General features: G+C 48.0%; 1 protein-coding gene across 9 annotated transcripts in view; it reads left to right on the top strand.

Moving 5' to 3' along the window:
• Positions 1-12469, top strand: part of TRAK1 (trafficking kinesin protein 1) — a 118974-nt gene that overhangs the window by 66129 nt on the left and 40376 nt on the right. For all 9 annotated transcript variants that reach the window (XM_059390735.1, XM_059390729.1, XM_059390730.1 and 6 more), the window contains one exon: positions 8478-8554. In XM_059390735.1, coding sequence (XP_059246718.1) covers positions 8504-8554 — 51 coding nt within the window. In that variant the 5' untranslated portion in view covers positions 8478-8503. The remainder of the gene's footprint in view (positions 1-8477; positions 8555-12469) is intronic.

Genomic DNA, 12469 nt, shown 5'->3' on the forward strand with positions numbered 1-12469 from the left:
AGGATCCCAGGGTCCTGGAATGGAGCCCTTCCCCTATTTTGGAGCCCCAAGTCAGGATTCCTGCTTAGCGGGAGCCTGCTTCTCCCTTTCTCTCTGCCTGCTACTCCCCCTGTTGTGCTCTCTCTATGAAATAAATAAATAAAATATATATATATACATATATATATATATATATATATATATTTTTTAAAGAATTGCATTCTTGGGGCGCCTGGGTGGCTCAGTGGGTTACAGCCTCTGCCTTTGGCTCAGGTCATGATCCCAGGGTCTTGGGATCGAGCCCCGCATCCAGGCTCTCTGCTCAGCAGGGAGCCTGCTTCCTCCTTTCTCTCTCTCTGTCTGCCTCTCTGCCTACTCTCTCTCTGTATCAAATAAATAAAATCTTAAAAAAAAAAAAAAAGAATTATGTTCTTTATGGCCTAGGCTGTGGCTGTTTTTGGTGGGTCATCACCCTATTCCTATACCCACTTCAAGGGCTACATCAAAATACTTATTTTGTGTGTTTGTTTAAGCCAAATAATGTGTGTCTTATGGGTCTGTAGTTAATCCACTTGGGCTGTTGGGCCAAGTCTGAATGAATTTGAAGATAGGGGAAGGACAACAGCTGTGCCAGGGACAAGGCTGTAACTTGGGAGGAGAGTGGACGCCGGGAAAGGGCGTCCAGAGTCCCTCTTTTCCATAACTGGACCGAGGTGGCACTTGGTTTCCTTACAGATCTACCACCTGAGTACATTTTCATGACAAGTATCCAAGTGAAAGTCATAGATCGTCTCTGTGGGGGTGGATGAGTACATTTGTGTGCTTTTGATCATGGCGGGTTTGGACTGGGGGACTACTGCTGTGTGGTCTGGGGAAGGCTAGGTCAGGGTTCGAGGCTGTGAAAGAAGGCTTTTACACTACCACGTAACGAGGCAGTGGTTGGAGCAGAGTCTTCCTATTTCCTGTATATGTGGTTGCCTATTTGGTAACTTAAAATATTGAGGTATAGCTTACATACCATAAAACTCAGCTACTTTAAATGGACAGTAATGCTTTTGAGGAAATTCTCAGAGGGATACAGCCATCACCCTAGTCCAGCTGTAGAACATGTGTATGCCCTCCCCGTGTGAGCTCCCTCATGCCCTTTCCTGGCTAGTCCCATTCCCACTCCCAGCCGCAGCCCCCACTAAGCTGCTTTCTGTCCCATTTGCCTGTACTGGATACCTCATAGGAAGGCATCCTAAAGGTATGGTCTTTTGTGTCGGGCTGCTTCTGAGCGCAGGCTGTCGAGGTCCCTCCACTTGCTGTGTATACCAAGCCTCCATTCCTTTTTACAGCTGTGTAACTTGCCAGGGGGCAGATGTACCACTTTCTGTTTATATGTTCACGGGGAGAGTGTCATTTGGGCTGTTTCCACTCTCTGGCTCTCATGAGTAATGCTGCTGTAAACATTTGTGTGCAAGTTTTGTGTAGACATAGGTTTTTCTTTCTCTTGTGCAGAGGCCTGAGGGACTTGTCAAGTCTGTGACCTTAGGCCATTCATCTGACTTCTCAGAGCCCGAGTTTCTCTGCCATAAAGTATGGGAACACAGGTGTCTAACCCACCAGCACCGTGTGTGGCCAAGGCACACAGGGGCTGCTGCCATTTAAAGATGTCCTCCTGCCTTTGGGGCACTTGACTGGCTCTGGAGATTAAGCCTCTGCCTTCGGCTCAGGTCATGATCCCAGGGTCCCTGCATCGAGCCCCACATCAGGCTCCCTGCTCAGCAGGGACCCTGCTCCCCCCCTCCATTCATGTTCTTTCTCGCTTGCTCTGCTTGCTCTCTCCCAAATAAACTAAATAAAAAAAGAAAAAAAAAAAGATGTCCCCCTCATCAAGGTGCTTTGCCAGATTGGCCTAGTCTGGGAGTCTGCTTGCTGTCTTCCAAGGGAAGGCTGACTGGGAAAGCCGCAGTCTTTACACGGGCGGACTGTTGTCCTGCTGGGCCTCGGGGAGGAGCAGGAAGGCCCCAGCTGGAGAAGCGGCAAGAGACAGTCCCTGCAGAAGGAAAGAGGCACATGTAGCACCAAGCCAATCCAAATTCAAAAGCATCTAGACAAAGCTCTAAATAAAGGACATTTGTTTTGTAATGCCTGGAAACTTAGCCCCAGTGCTGACTCACAGAATTTCACAGGGGTGAGGGGCAATTTTTTAGCCTGTGGCTTTCAGGTTCTGAACCTTCCACTCCTTGCCTTGCCTGGGGGCAGGACAGACAGTAAGTACTTACTAGATTTACTTCCTGGAGGATGGGGGCCAACTGTAGGGATGCTATTTCAACTGGCACCTGCTGTTACTGGTCAGAGTGAGAGAAGGATAATCCACTGATTTGTGGACTCTTCCCTGATACCTAACTGCCGGCTTCCATCTCAACTGGGCATATTGAAAGCTTTATTCAATATGTTTAGGGTTTTTATAAATATTACAGAAAATAAAATTCACTTTTTAAAAGATTTTAAGGTAAGAGGAGAATTTATCAGGGAGGAGACTTGGAAGCAGTTTCTAAGGTTGAAAAGCAATGTTCTAATTAATTAAAGGATCTGTGAATAAGCTAGAACACGTAGCCAAACAACCCCAAATGCAAATATTATGGGCAGTCATGAATATCTTTTCTCCATTCATGGATATTGGTGACTTGGTCTTTGTGTTATAAGGGAGCGACGTCTCCTGAGGTCTTGGTGCTTGCGCACACACACACATGCTCTCTCTCTCTCTCTCTCTCTCACACACACACACACACACACACACTTATAATTTAATCATATATATGTGCACTTTTGTCTGTATACACATATATATTTGTACATGTGCAAAACATTCATTTATTTGCTTCAAATATGTGTAAAACTGACAGGAGAAATGTTACCAAAATTCGGTTAAGAAGTGATGAGAGCTACTCTTTTCACACAACTTGAGGAAACTCTTTCCACCACGATGCAGTACCTAAGTGAGCAGTGAGGACTGCCAACCAGAGTTTCTTGGAGAAACCTGATAAGGCCAAATCTGTCAAGGGGGCCTTGTTGAGTCCGTTAATGTGATGAGAAGGCATGGGTTCATCGGGAGAGAGGGTCGTATGCTGGAACCTTCTTGCCCTCCACTCCATTGGTCAGGCTTGCAATTCTGTGTCTGACCTCCTGCTCTGGCCACTTCATGGCCTGCCCCACCCCTGCCCACTTCTCCCACTGCTACCTGTCTCATTTGACCCTGAAGTCCCACCCTATCCCCCACCCCTGCTGATCCTGGCCCCTTGTTTTCTTCCCTGCGGGGGTTTCTCTTGGGCCTCAGGTGGTCACCCTGAGCTTCCCACTGACAGCATCTCCTCATTAGACAGGCACTCGTCTCTCTTCAGGGCCTACTCTCTGTAGATATTGGAAATTTCTTGGCTGGCATCTCAGGTCTATGAACGGGAACTGTAAACCGGCTGCCAGCATTTATTCTCAAAAATGTCTGGGGCATGGCTTAATTTGCATAAAGTTTGCATTGCTGATTTTCAGCCAGAACTGCCCGCCCCACCTCCCTAGGAGCTGCACCCTCCTCCCTCCCCCAGTTAGCTGACAGCCTAGTACAGGCCTTGCTGTCTCCGCTTGGCCTGCCGAGGGCCACTCATTCCAGTCTGGCTTACTGATTTCACCTGCCCACCCAAGGATAGGCACTGGGTTCTTCTCTCATTGCAGACCATGATTTAGCTCTTGGGAAGGCATTCCTTGCTGCTGTGGGCCTCCTGCTACAGGCGGTTGCGTGGCTCTCTGCCTGGCACGTTATTCCCGTAGTGACTTCAGCCGCTGCCCCCCTTGCCAGTGACTGCATTAGGGCTGCCCCATCGTGCTTCTGACCTTCTGTCACATGCACCTGTCTTTGTGGGGGACAGTATGCCTAAGAAGTGGAGTGCCCGTGTCCCCTCTATTCCAGTGAGAAGCCCAAATCCTGTCTTTCTGATTTACCTCCCATCCCATCCTGTCTCTTAACTCTCTGAGCAAGAGAGACCACTTCTCTCCATTTAACAGCCATTTAAGATTGCCTTGGATTAATCAACAGCCTTGACTACCCCCGCCCCCCCACATCTCTGTACTGTAGCCAGAATTTTTTCTGAAATACAGCTCTTAGGTGGACACTTTTTCTTTGAGAACGGCTTCTGCTGTCCCATCATGGAAGCCCAGGCTCCTTAAACGGACTTGCTGGACCTCACACACCCTGGGCCCCAGCCCAGCGTTAATGTGGGCGGCCCGTTTTCTCTGTGCCTCAGAAGGGGCAGGTCTCCCATCCTGGTGAACACAGAGTCTGCTGCCTGTTTGAGACATGTTAGTTTGATACTGCAGGAGGGGTGCTGTGTGTGTGGTGTATCAGCTTTGCTACTGTGGGCATGTTAAACTTCTCTTCCTAGGACTTAGACCCTAGTTTGTTCATGTTACTATGGAGGTTTATGGCTGTGCTTTTACTTTAGTGTTTGTTTGTTTTTTCAACATTCTTTGAGTGGAAGTGGATTGATGTGCTCTCTCTCCTTTGGTCAGAATTGGAGCCTCTCTTTGGAATGTCGTTCCCATGGAGAGAGAAACAGGACCATGGTCTCTTGTAGATTGAATATCTAGAAAGTCTGTGCTTGGAAGGTGCAGCCTATACTTGTCTTACTGTTTAAAGGCATTGTTGGTTCTTTGCCCACTTCAGTGTTCTCACCCCAGCCCCCTCATTTCTTGGAAGAGGAACGCAAGAAATTACAGGGCTTTGTCCAGGGCCTCATGACCTTGGTAGAGTCTCCTGTGGAAACCTAAGCATCAGAGCCCTGGCGCCGGGGATCTCTGCCCTACACCAGAGATGCTTCTTGCTCTGTTTCTGGGTCCTGAATATTGTTGATGTGTGCTGGCCTCAGCCTCGCCCTTGTGTCCTCTATGGCTCCAGCTCAGGACGCAAGCCAGACTGGCCGACGTGCAGTCCTGCTGTGCAGCCATGACCTTGGTCGGGTCCTTCACATCTCAGTTTTCTCATCTGTGGAACGGTCACCGTGACAGCACCCACCCTGCAGGCTTCGGTGAGGATTAAGGAAAAAGCACATTAAATACCCCGGACTTAGCAGAAACTGCGTGAATGTTAACTGCTGCCCCTGCTGGGCATCTCTTCTAAGATTGACATCACCATTTGGTAGCTTTATGACATCAGAGGATTGACTTAACCTCTCTGGGCCTCAGTTTCCTATTTTATTTTTTATTTTTTAAAATATTTTATTTATTTATTTGACAGACAGAGATCACAAGCAGGCAGAAAGGCAGGCAGAGAGTGAGGAGGAAGCAGGCTCCCCGCTGAGCAGAGAGCCCGATGGGGGCCTTGATCCCAGGACCCTGAGTTCATGACCTGAGCTGAAGGCAGAGGCTTAACCCACTGAGCTACCCAGGCGCCCCTAAATGTCAATATTTTTATGACTCTTCTAATTTTTTCCTGTGTTTTTATTATAAATCAGTACATCTTCTCTTCATTAGGATTATATATATAATATTATATATATAATATATATGTATATATTTATTTATTTAACAGGGAGAGACACAGCAAGAGAGGGAACACAAGCAGGGGCACTGGGAGAGGGAGAAGCAGGCTTCCCGCTGAGCAAGGAGCCTGATGCGAGGCTCCATCCCAGGACCCTGGGATCATGACCTGAATGAAGGCAGAGGCTTAACCCACTGAACCCCTCAGGCACCCCAGATTACATGTATTTTTCAAAGCATTACTGGAATAACAATACACATCCTTTAATAGCTCAGAGTCCGTAGTGGTTTTTCATTTATGCCTCTGACTTCCGAAGCTGGGCTCTCTCAAAGGCCTGGGGACTTTTGGAAGGTCTCTCCCTCACTCTGTAGCCCTAACTGAAAGTGAAAGTTCACACCTGCCCTCCTGTCCCTGGTGCGTGGCAACAATATGTATGGTTCATGCTAGGAAAAAACCCACTGGTCCAAGTGTATACATACTATTAGGTCAATGGTTAAAGCACATTAAAGCTTTTTGAAAATTAGCTTTAGAAAAGGAAACACGAGGGATCTTTGTGGTGGTGGATACACAACCAACAGGGTAATAGGATTGTTGAGAGTTTACGAGTCCCATGTGGGGGCATGCTTGCACACTCAGACAAGTAAGAATTAAGCTGGGGAAATCCGAGTGAGCTTCGTGGATTGTATCAGTGTCAGTGCCCTGATTGTGATATTTCACAGAACGTTACCATCTGCGAGAAACTGGGTAAAGGGTGTTAGGGACCTCTCTATTATTTCATACATCTATCTGCATGTGATTATCTACACATGATTAACTCAAAAAATTTGCCTAAAAATAGAAGTGTAATTTCTGATTAATACAATCCCAGAGGGAAAAAGCAGCTTGGAATCCTGCTGTCTCCTGTTTGGGTTGACATGGAGACCAATTCAAGTCTAGCCTGGTTTTCTTTTTCTCCACATTAGCAGAGTACTTTGTCCTCTAAGTTAAGGGCTGGGGTAGGCAGTAAGCAGGGCCCCCTGGTCAGGCCCCCTGGTCACAACACCCGGTTCTCACAGAGGCGTTTTGTTACTGCTGGGGTCTGTTTCTTGTTAATGAGCTGGGTGTGCCCATGCTTGTCCGTGGGGCCAACAGGTTTGGGGGGCCTCCTGCGTCTTTTCCTGCAATGCTGCCACAGAGCACAGTTGTAACCCCCACCCCGCTTCGGTGAAAACAAACTCCTGTGGGGGCACAGGAATCTTCTCTTAAGGATTTCTCCTGCCCTGAGCTGATGAACAATTTAGAGCAGTTTGAGCTGTCCTCCACCTCCATCAAGTTAAATTCTGGTTTAAACCAACCCTTACATGAAGCTCTCTGGTTTTTGCTAGCAGGGCAGCCCCCACTGGAGGCCAGGGAAGGAAAGCGCCCGAGGCAGCGTACTTCCTTCCAGTCCCACAGAAGTGTCTGGTGGAGGAGAGAGCTGGAAGGGGGTTTCAGATTTGGAACCAGATTTCAGATCTCCTTAAGCTAGAAAATCATTCCAACGGATCTGCTTTCTCTGAGCTCATTCACTAGGGTGATCTTTACTTGCATTTAATAAAATATTTAGAGACCTATCGCATTCCTCTTGCAGCTTGCCATTAGCAATGCTACGGAGGTTGGCTTAGTAACCCACTTGATTCCCACCTGCCTTGCCTGGGCCGTTACTGGACGTGGGTCATTGTGAAAGCTGAACCAAGTCTTTGGCTCTGAAGGAATTATTTTGTAGAGTCTTAGTTATAAGGAGTTACCGGGACTCTATTAATGGCAGAAGTGGCAAGTTTCAAATAATTTTTCACTTGGGTCATACAAGGACTTACGTTCATTCCTTCCTCCACAGAATAAAACCTGTGACACCCTTCTTGGTATTTGCGGAATTGCAAATCGATTCCTTGCAATGGATTTAAAATAAAACCGCCCTGCGATTTTTCCGCAGACTGAAGTATTCTTTTGTGGCACGACCTTTTACTCCAACAGAAGGAGAACAAAGACCCACGCGCTCTCAGGTGGCCTGCGTAGCCTCTCATGACCACAGCCAATTAGATACGTGGTGAAATACCAGTCTGCGAGCTGTGTATTGGTCCGTGGTGGGAATGGTATTAGCCTTTTTGGTGTGGATTAAAAAGAATCGGTGACCCTAGTTTTCATGGTAGGGAAACTGGTTGCCTTGCCTTAGAATTTAGGCTATTTGGAGAGGGGAGGGGAGGGACTGCACCATTATGAAATGATCAGGCAAGATGGCTATTTATTTATTTATTTATTCCCCAAGATTTTATTATTTATTTATTTATTTATTTATTTATTTATTTATTCGGCAGGCAGAGATCACAAGTAGGCAGAGAGGCAGGCAGGGGGAGGGGGAAGCAGGCTTCCCGCTGAGCAGAGAGACCCATGCGGGGCTTGATCCCAGGACCCTGGGATCCTGACCTGAACTGAAGGCAGAGGCTTAACCCACTGAGCCACCCAGGCGCGCCCTAAGATTGTTATTTAATAATTATACCAATAGCCCATTTCTGAAGGATCCTACTCCGTCCATGCGGTTGGGTACTCTGTGGTTGGTGAACTCTAGACCCTCGGTATGCTTTCTGATCCCTCACACACTGGTGGCTGTGCTGCTGACCCGTTTCAGTTTGCTGCGTTTACATGAAGCCAGACCCCTTTCTAATCCAACGTCTTGTCCCCTGTGCCACCCCTATATGTGTGCACGAGCGTGGCACACACAGACACATATGCACAGTCAGAACCTTGCAGGATTGGAAGTTACCCCATCCTCTGAGCGCCCCCCCCCCCCCCCCCCGAGGCTCTTCTCTGGAACTGGGAAATAAAATCTGATGGTGCCAAGTGCAGCGTGGGTCGAACCTGGCCAAACCAGCGACCCTTTGTGCCCGACTTAAAGGTCGCTTTATTAGATGGGTTATTTGTTTGGCTGGCTTGTGACATCGTAACTCATTGCCACTTTTATTTCTTGCAGTTTTATGTGCTGAAAGAGTTGGCCAGATGACTAAGACATATAATGACATAGATGCTGTCACTCGGCTTCTTGAGGAGGTAAGTGCTTCTGGCGATGCCAAGGGCTGCGTATGATTGACTGATTATAACTTACATTGATTAAAGCATACATGGTTGTTGGTCTCAGTGAAGAGTCCTCTTGGGGCCCTCTTGGGGTACAAAGCAGTGCCTTTGCTTTTTGAACTGATAGCTCCGCAGATCTTTATAGCTGTAACTTTGTACAAGATATGTTAGGTTTTTAAAAGGAATGTATAAATGACACAAAATAGGAATGTTTGCTAGAAGACCCAATTTAAGACTCTTAAAACCCCTGAAAGTATTTTGTAATGCTATACTTTAAGGGTATCCAAAAGCATCCAAAGAAGACATCATCATGATATCTTTGTAGTTTTTTGGAACTTACCTCAGGTTAAAGGGATATTACACAGCATAGAAATAACCAAAAATCATTGTGGGAAAGAAAAATTATGAAACTTGCCTAGAGGTGGATGAGCTGTCGGTATTTTAGGGACTGTTTTTCTCGGTTTCTTCTTAGCATTCTGTTGGCAGTTGAGAATACCAGGGCTGTGCATACCTCTACAAACGATGAGCACCATATGTATACCCCCATGCCTAGAACCAGCCAGAACACAGCAGGTTCTTATAGGTATATGTTGAATAAGTGCCTGTCTTTAAACGTTATCTGTCCTTAATGGCACCAGTGCTAACTTAGACCCTTGTTTCTGCTCTGGAACCAAGGTTGACTTGGGGTCATGTTATTATTTATCAGCTCTTTCAGGAAAAGGGTAGCATGATGTGGGAGACACAGAAATCATTGTTGTCCTTTTCAGCCACTGGTGGAACAAGGTTGAAACATAGGACCGAGCAGGAGTGGTGGAACCCAGAGTTTTGGGAGGCATCTTTGTATCCCACTTCTGTGTATCTTCTCTCCTATATTTTTCCCATCTGAACATCCAGTATTCTCACGACTGCTCTGAGGGGTGGACTCTTTGGATTCCCCTCTGAGTCCCTCAAGGCTCACCTGCCTAGCCATCCGCTCCCCTCCCTTCTCCTGCAGCCGGTCTTCTCTCCGCTCATAGACCCGGTTGGGTGCGTGTAGGCAGAAGCTGAGACTTCTCGGTCACCTGCATGTCACAGCAGTTACCAACAGGTCGGCCCCAAATAAGTGATGTTACGTTTTTGGCCATGAGACTGGGCCATTGAGAGGCATTTTGGGGCACGGGCCATTGAGAGGCATTTTGGGGCACAGGCCTTCTGGTGGTACTCCAGTTGCTGCCATTATGGTGGCTGGCGTTAGGCACTTGGGAGGGTAGCTTGATTGGCACCAAGCTTCTTCTTCTTCTTTTTTTTTTTTTTTTTTTTAAGATTTTATTTGTTTATTTGACAGAGAAAGATCACAAGTAGGCAGAGAGGCCAAGAAAGAGAGAGAGAGAGAGAGAGAGAGAGAGAGAGAAGCAGGCTCCCTGCTGAGCAGAGAGCCCAATACAGGGCTCGATCCCAGGACCCTGAAATCATGATCTGAGCCAAAGGCAGACGCTTAACCCACTGAGCCACCCAGGCACCCAGCACCAATGACTTCTGAAAATGGTTCATCACAGACTCCTTTCCATTGGCCCTTTCCCCCAGCAGTGCCATGCTGTTTGGGTACCCTGGTATTTCCAACATCTACTCCTCAGTCCACACTGTTAGCTGTCAGTTCTTCTGAGGAGGCTCTGTCTGGACCGTTCTTTTTATTCCAAGCCCACTCTACTCCTCCAGGCCACAGAGCCTCAGGAGGGAGGTTTCTGTTTCTCTCTGTAGCTACCTGTATCCCAAGCCCGCTGTGACCTCTTTGCCCCACCCCCCATACTTACAGACACTTAGAAGTCCTCACTGTGGCAACCAAAGCTACACACAGATCCCGTTGTGAAACCCCCTCCAGCTTGTCACCAGGGACCTCCCCCATCCTTCCCTGGCCTTGAGTGTTGTGCGGCAGGGCTCATGGGGACCTTCAGAGCTGTTTGTTACCACGGCTTCAGGGGGTCTGTACCCCTGTGAGCCCTGAGCATGGCAGTCATCCTGTAATTCCCTTTGTCCTGTTCTCCTAATCAGATTAGCTGGAAGCTTTTCCAAGGTGGGGACCATCCAGGACAGGGGCACTGGGTGGGTTGGGAGGTCTCATCCCTTACAACCTTGGAAATGATAGGCCCCTTGCAAGTGTCTGCTGCTGTTGTCATGCTTGTTATCAAGGGTGAATTGTTTCTGAGAACTGCGTCTTGTCAGTTCTGTGGTAGCTCTCCGCCACGGGTGCCCCTGGTTTGGGTAAAGGGACCTGAATCAGAGGACAGAAGCAGCCCAGGGCCACACAGCTGCTGTGCACCCCAGGCTGGTAACTGTAGCACCTGGGACTCATGCTTTTGGCTTGAGTGTTGACTGCCCTATTCATTTTGTGGGGAGTATAGTCCATTGGCCATCAGTGGGACTTTTTATAAAAACACAAACAGGGTCGTATTTTTAATGGGATGCTTACTCTGTGAGTGTCCGCCCCCTACCGTGCTTGGTCCCTGCTGAGCTGGCACTAGCGATGCTGAACCCCGTCTCTGCTTGGATGTCTGAGGATTGCTCCCAAAGGAGCCGGGCCTGCCCCCCTTCATGCAGAGCCTGGGTGACTAGTTCCCCCTCCCCCCAGCTCATCTGCTTAGCCAGGGTCACTCCCCAGATGTCATGCTGTCCTTTTTAAAAAAACAAACAAACAAAAAACAAAACAAAAAAACCCCAAAAACCTGAGCTGTCAAGAATATTTGTGGGGGGCTTTCTTTGGGTGGCTTTGTGCCCTCTGGTTTCTGTTTTTAGCAGCTCATTCTGGCATGGTCTGTGTGTATGTGTGTCTCATTTATAATGCCATTCTTCTCCTTGTCCTGATAAGAACCACCTCTGAGTCACTGCCTTTCTTCGGAACTAGGCAGTTCCCCGGTGAAAGGTGAACTGCGTTGGTCATTGGACCGTGGTATTGGGCTGTGTTCTGCTTGGCTTGGCTTTGGTTCCGCTTCCTCTGATCATTTGCTTTGGTTCGCAGGCTGGCCACAGGAAGGCAGGGTCGGGGGGTGGGGAGAGGGAAAGAGAGAGAGAGAGTGTGTGTGTGTGTGTCTGTGTGTGTGTACACGTACTACACACAGGATGCCAAAGCGCAGCCCGTGGCGAGTGGGGAGCTTTTGTTTCTGCCTCTAAGGGGAAGAGGATTCCGCAGCAGCTTGCCTTGGCTTCCTGCCTTTGGATTTACCTTTGGGCAGAGCTTGCCTCCTGCTACTCTCTCCCCCTCCTTTGGAGAGGGTTGTGCAGAGGGCCCCTTAGTCATGCTTTTGATGCTGAGATTGGTGAATGAGATGAGTCAGCCGCCAGGAGTGGGAGGCTTGCTGCTCTCTGTCTCTGAGGGCTGTTGCAGAAGGGGCTGAGCCAGGTCACTGTCTCTTTAAGCAAAGCAGGGGCAGGCAAGAGGGAGCGAGCCCTAGGAATGAGCTCCTCCACCTGGCTGCATTTCCCAGCTGAACCCGGCTCTTAATAGTTAATTTCCAAGGGCCTAAATTCTTTATTTGTAATCTCTCATGCTCACTGTAGTTTAACCCAGTGGTCACTTCCTAGCCACTTTCCTGTTTTTAGCTGTAAACGTTTACCATATTTTGGCTGGTTGTGTAATAAATGCGAATGTTTCATTTCTGGAATCGTTCAGGAGAAACCAGCCAGTCTGTCCTCTTAGTAAAGAAAAACCCCAGAGCTACTTCACTAAGTTTTTAGTTACTGTAACTTTTAAATGAACTATTTTTAGGTAACTTTTAAGTCATCTCCACACCCAGCGTGGGGCCGGAACCCACAGGCCTGAGAGCAGGAGTCTTATGTTCTACCACCTGAGCCAGCTAGGTTCTCCCCTTAGATAACTTTTAGACACCACAGAATCTGTTCAGTTTTTTCATTTCATCC

Source organism: Mustela nigripes, chromosome 2 (genome assembly GCF_022355385.1).
Source record: "Mustela nigripes isolate SB6536 chromosome 2, MUSNIG.SB6536, whole genome shotgun sequence".
In the NCBI taxonomy this organism is placed as follows: domain Eukaryota; kingdom Metazoa; phylum Chordata; class Mammalia; order Carnivora; family Mustelidae; genus Mustela; species Mustela nigripes.